Here is a 6,265-nt window from a genome sequence, read left to right on the forward strand (position 1 = left end):
ACATGATAGTTTTTATTCACAGAGCAGACTCAAACCTCTCTAGCAGCAAGTAAGACTTTTACTAAGACAAGGCAACAGTGAGAAAAGTGCAAGGTTTAAACTGAACAGAAAAACCTGCAGCCAGGAACCTATTTTACAGATTAGATAAATAGACTCTGTAAGTGCAGCAGATCAAATTAATCTGCAAAATGCAAGCTGTTCGTCAGTGTTCAGTGTGTGCGAGCCGTGCCGCTACAGGACTTGTGCGGAATCAGATAGACATTTCAGTGCTGCGGACCAGTAAGAGCGTGCTAAGGAGAGGAGCAGCTTGCATTCGCTTCCTCAGGTAAGTTGTGAATAAATATTCAACAAAATGATTTGCAAAGTTAAAACCAGACCTTGATCTTTGGTGAAATTTACCACAAGTTGGTCCAAGTCAGACCATAGGACAATAACTCACAGCATTTCAAACTGAAATATCATTAATTTGTTTGCTGGTCCTAGTCCTAACATACTGCATTGCTTCTACAGCAGCTCTGAGAGCAGGATACCTGGAAACCAGAAGTTTGGGGAACTGACAAAGTCTTCACACATGAGCATAGCGTCTTTAACCATTGCCCGTGGGCTTTGTGCTGTCCCTTTTACACAGGTGGGTGAGTCTCCAAAAATAACATAGAAGTGTGAATTAGTACAGTCACCTACAACTGCACTAATGTTGACTGTTCAGGAGTCTTCAGAGTATTTCTTCTTCTTATAGATAATATACATATGGAGAAATTAAAGAAAAGACTTAAAAACACTGATATTTTTTTTCTCCCTGTTTGCAGCAAGTGGAAAACCTCTCGCATGACTCTCTGATCAGAAGAGCTGCCTCAGTGATTACAGACAGCTCATGTACTTTCCTCTCTCAGACCACCTTGGCTTACGTCGATGCCCTTGCAGACTATTCAAAGGTAGGTTTTTACTGTGCGTAAGACATGGTTTGCAACATTTCGTTTTTCAAAAGATTTAAAAAATAGCTTAATTTAAATTCAACACAAACATGAGAGGACAAAAACATCTGGACATATCTATTCAGTAATATACTGCAGCAATTTTCAGCCTAATATTAAATATGGTGACAATAAACTTTGGAATTAATTTTACTTGGACAAATTTATGAAAACTGAGAGACAATGGATAAAATTTGCAAAAATTCTAAAATAAAGTCTTGTATGTCTGATTTGAACTTATACAAGTAGCCCGAAATACTGTTCAGTGTCCTACAAACTCTTCTGAGTTTATAATTCAAATGTTGCTGTGTACTGTAACTGACTGCTTTTGTTCCCTCTGTTTACTCACAGGCTGTGCACTCACGTATTGCTTTTCAAAGACAATATTTGGCGTCACTGGGAAAAATGACCCCAGCAGAGGAGGATTCACTCCAGCAAGCGATCAATGGCTGGCGTGCAGAGGTTAGTTTGTGTTGTCCTCTTTGTCCTCAAAACAAATGTTTAATGTGCTTTTGTGTTGAGTTTATATTTTGGAAATTAGCTTTTACATCAAGAAATTATTGAGTTTGTCACTTCTCTCTGTCTGAACAGGCTAGTGAAAGACTAGTTGAATGCAAACGTTATGAATCAGCTTGGATCAATGCCATCAGCCTGTGTAAAATGGCAGCTGAGGCAGCGTGCACTTCAGGTGAGAAGAATCTTTTCCTGAATTATGGATGAATGAAGTCATTAAAATCAAATTTGGGACATGTACTGTTACTTTATAAAGTTCTGGGAATAGTTGCATACACCTATATTTTTACTCAGAAATCTGACAAAATGAATCTGTGTTTCCAGGAGCTCACCAGGCATCCATCTCAATGAGGACAAACATCCAGGTGGCCCGGTCGCAGGTGGAAGAAGCACAGAAACTTTCTGCCGAGGCAGATAAGAAGCTGGCTGAGACAAAAGTAGAAGAGATCCAGAGGATGGCAGAATATGCTGCCTTCCTTGAGGATAGTGATGGGCTTGAGGTGCATGAGGCTTATCTACGAGAGGACTAAGACAGACATATGGGAAAACAGGAAAACAATGTGCAAGTGCTATTGATTTCAAAGTAATGAGCTCAACTTCGAAAACGTCTTTTCTAGTCTTTTTGCTATAATAGCTTTCCTACTGTCAGATATTTACATGTTTACTTTCACAGAAGAATAAAGCAAAAAATGGCTAATTTTGAAAATAAAATTAACAATAAACCACTTGCAAATATTTTTATTTAAGACTATTTATTAGGGTTAGTAAATGTAGGAAAACGATGGAATCACTAATATTTTGTTCCAGTGATTCTTATCCATCAGTGGAGTACAATATATGTTTTGCTGTAACAAAGATTTTTTTTAAATAAAATTACTGTGTCCTCCATTGTTTTTAAAGATTCAATTTCAATTCAATTTTATTTATAAACTGCCTAATCACAACAACATCAAGGCTCTTTATATTGTAAGGTAGGCCCTACAACAGAACATACAGAGAAAAACCCAGCAATCATATACCCCTATTATAACTATCACGACAGTGGGACGGAAAAACTCCCTTTATGGAAGGGAGCCAGAGATTAATAGTAATTAATGATTCAATGCAGAGAGTTCTATTAACAAATAGTGAATGAGAAAGGTGACTGAAAAGGACTAGTCAATGGATCATGGGAATCCCCCAGCAGCCAATGCCTATTGCAGCATAACTAAGGGAGGATGGGGATCACCTGATCCAGCCCAAACTATATGCTTTAGCAAAAAGAAAAGTTTTGAGCCTAATCTTAAAAGTAGAGATAGTGTCTGTCTCCCGAATTCAAATTGGAAGCTGGTTCCACAGAAGAGGGGTCTAAAACTGAAGGTTCTGCCTCCAATTTTACTTTTAAATACTCTAGGAACAACAAGTAAAGTGCTCTAATGTAGTCACATAGTACTATAAATATGATCAGAACAGAATTGGTGATTCTCTGAACAGAATATACATGTACTGACATAGTATAAATACCAAATACAATATTTAAACACAGTTTACCAAAATGTACATATTAACTTAATATTGACTTTCTTTCTCTTCTTTGGCCTGGTAGGCTGTTGAGAGACTAGGTGAATAAAGTGCCATGTTACAAATTAGCCTAGAACAATGTTGTCTGCAGTTTTGGTTGTAGCATGCAACAAAGTTATACTGCTTTTTATGATACTGCTAACAGAACTTCAGCTCTTTGCAAACATCTGTAAGACGGCATGCTAACGCAAAGCTAGCCAAGAACCCAGAGTGATAAGATAAGATAAAACTTTATTGATCTTATGGCGGGAAAATTTATGCTTTACCTCAGCTCAGGTACAGATAGCAGAAGAAAAATACAAAAATACAAATAAAATACAAACAAATACAAAATAAGTAAGATAATACACTATATAAACAGTAGTATACACAGTATGTGATTATGTATATAGGGTTCTGGAAAAATGCAAGACGTAAATGATATTAAAGCTGAGTGTATGGACACCACTGCCAAGCAGCCAGAGCCTGATTGCTAACAGGTAACAAAAGCAGTAATGAGCAGTCAGGCTTGCAATCTTCATTTCTACCTGTTCATGTGTCTACAGTAAAATCATTGTGGTGTCTTTAAAGTCTCTTTGGGCTGGTTTTCAACTTTGCTTGCTGCATTACTTTTAAGAAAAGTAACACAAACTCACCAACAAGCATTTATTTCATTTGTTTACTTGAGGTTTGATACAACCTTTAATGAAGCCAAGTGGATTAATGATGAGTTGAACCAAGAAATTTCTAAGTTGGATAAATCATTACAGCTCGTTACTATTAACTTTCAGTCCGGTTCTTGTGTAACTGGGCATACTTCAGCCTTTTCTCGCTGTTTTTCTTCCTTAAGAATGACTTCTTGACATACACCCTTTTATCCTATCCATAAGTGAAATATAATATATGTTTTGCTTTAATAATATAACAAAATTATTCTGTGTTTCATTGTTTGATGACATCTACATAACAGTATAAGAAAATGTCTATTTATTACAATTTATAATTGTTATGATATCTGTTGTGCATCCACATTTGGTGCCCAATCACATAATGCTAAATTACGATGACATGATTTAGGTGTTTTAATAATGAACATATTAGATCCTGGAAAATTCCATTTAGTTTTATTTATATTGTGATAAATAATCATCTTGCTGATTAACCATGTCTATGCCTAAAGACATTAGAGAAATAAATTTGTTTTTACAAGTTCAAAAAGACATTTATTCTTATTTAGCCTCTCATGTCGGATTTGATGAGTGGAAAACACCACACATACTTATTATTTTGTTTATTTTTCCACATATTGTGTAGATACTCTACAGTAAATTCTGTCAAATGAGATAAACTAACTCTTATTATTTACATTTTTATTTTTTAAAACTTCAGTGTAAATTGTACCTGTTAAAATATATGAAGTTAATCATTACATGCTTGTCGATATTGTCAAAATTAATGAATGTTTTGATTAAATATGGATGTTACCATTATTAATAGAAGTGATGTACTTTATCAAATCACATGTTTTTTTGAACAGGATGAAGTAGGCATGAGATTTTTCAAAGAAAGAAAGAATGTTTCATCCCTGAGGCCATAGATGAGAGGACTCAGACACCTTGGAACAATACTAAATAATACATAGTTAAAATACCTGAAATCTCTAAACAAGTTGACATCAATCTGAAGGACAGCTGTTTCTATGAATGGACTCCACAGCTGAACAAGACAGAGAAGCAGCTGGAAACCATGAAGGATCACTGTTCTCACTCCTTTTTGTGTTGACTTCTTATTCTCTCCTGATGCAGCTTTGGCCACTTTCATTATTTGAACATATGAAAAAACAATAGTGATGCCCATAATCATGAAATAAAACTGACTTACAGCTGAGCGAGCATGATCCTGCCATCTATAAAGCATAAACATTTCAACAGAGCAAATTGTGTATTGACTGTAGAAGCTAATTGAAGCAGTAGCAAAGAACATGGAAATAATAACAATGCATGGCCCAGAGCTGAGGCCATGAATTATCAGGATACAGTACTTAATGCTACGTGTGGAGCACAGCTGTCCATGACGAAGGGGCATACAAATGGCTACATAGCGCTCCAGAGTCATTGCTGTCAGAGTAACTGGTGTGACAATAGAATACACAAGCACGAAAAGAGTGATAATTATACACAACCAAACTTGTACTGAACATCTGGTTAAAATAAGCAAGATATCGGTCATGACTAACAAAAAGCTGTCTGACAGTAAAGTGACAAAAAATAAAATGTAGCGAGCAGATGTGTGAAAGCATTCCTTTTTTACAAAGGTCACAATGAGCAACATGTTGATACAAAGAAAGATTATCACCAGGGTGTGCACAATCATGACCCGGACTGTCAATAATTGGTGCAAGAAAGCACAAATTAGTGAGCTGTTACCTGCCATTGAGAACAAACACGATTGTTTAAATAACTTCTAAGAGTCAATCAGTGTCATTATAAATATAAGATTTACTCTAAAGACTGAAACCAAAAAATCAGTCTAGTGGAGAAACCTTTCGTCCTTTTCCAAACACAAATATCCTCTTCTGAGTGCTGCAGTTTTCTTAGAGATGACAGTGGAACATTAATTTAAAGGTTATATGAAACTGAAGTTGTCTTAAGGTGTCGTCATCTTCCCTTAGAGATCATTCCCCTTGATGGCTGTACATTGTTGACAGATGGAGCACTCAGTCAGGAGAGTCTACACTAAATTCTAGATTAAAGTTTTGAAAACTTTGTTGCTTGTTGACAAGGTAATCAGTTGGCATGGTTATTGCCAGAAGGAAGACTATATCCCATTATTCTTTTAAGGTATGTCTTATAAAGTTCTACAGTGATGTGACCGTGACAAGCAGTAGGCCTATTTTGTGCAATATTCAAATAAGTCAATAGGAAAAATTATTTTCTTCCCTACCTATTGCCTTTAATACACACTGAGCAGCATAAATGAGTGTTTTTTTTAAAATAAATCTCCCCTCTATATTTCAGATCTTTATTTATTTTTCCAATTGTTTAATTATATAGGGTAAAGTATGTAACATCAAGCATGCCACACGCCACAATATTCCAGTTAATTTGTTGCAATAGGACTCTTGGAACCTTGGAACATATCCAATAAATACACTATTCTCTTACATGTTTGTCTGAAAAACCCTTATCATGGTGGTGGGGTTTGTGTGTCCCAGGGGATCCCAGGGGTTATGTTGTCTGGGG

At 36.0% G+C, this 6,265-nt stretch overlaps 2 protein-coding genes across 3 annotated transcripts; one reads left to right on the forward strand and one right to left on the reverse strand.

Moving 5' to 3' along the window:
• LOC100701346 (diablo homolog, mitochondrial) lies at nucleotides 1–2,372 on the forward strand. Of its 2 annotated transcripts, none has more exons than XM_003440145.5 (6): nucleotides 1–325; nucleotides 511–628; nucleotides 807–932; nucleotides 1,323–1,433; nucleotides 1,563–1,659; nucleotides 1,809–2,372. In XM_003440145.5, the coding sequence occupies exons 1-6, from the start codon at nucleotides 189–191 to the stop codon at nucleotides 2,012–2,014; spliced, it is 795 nt and encodes a 264-aa protein (XP_003440193.1). In that variant the 5' UTR covers nucleotides 1–188; the 3' UTR covers nucleotides 2,015–2,372. The 2 variants fall into 2 exon arrangements, with proteins under 2 accessions (XP_003440193.1, XP_005474847.1); XM_005474790.4 differs by having other exon boundaries at nucleotides 514–628.
• Nucleotides 2,373–4,535: 2,163 nt separating this feature from the next.
• LOC100698463 (odorant receptor 131-2-like) lies at nucleotides 4,536–5,456 on the reverse strand. The gene has a single exon (XM_019367235.1). The coding sequence runs from the start codon at nucleotides 5,454–5,456 to the stop codon at nucleotides 4,536–4,538; it is 921 nt and encodes a 306-aa protein (XP_019222780.1).
• Nucleotides 5,457–6,265: the final 809 nt, after the last annotated feature.

The sequence above is a fragment of the Oreochromis niloticus genome, linkage group LG14 (genome assembly GCF_001858045.2).
Source record: "Oreochromis niloticus isolate F11D_XX linkage group LG14, O_niloticus_UMD_NMBU, whole genome shotgun sequence".
Taxonomy (NCBI): Eukaryota; Metazoa; Chordata; class Actinopteri; order Cichliformes; family Cichlidae; genus Oreochromis; species Oreochromis niloticus.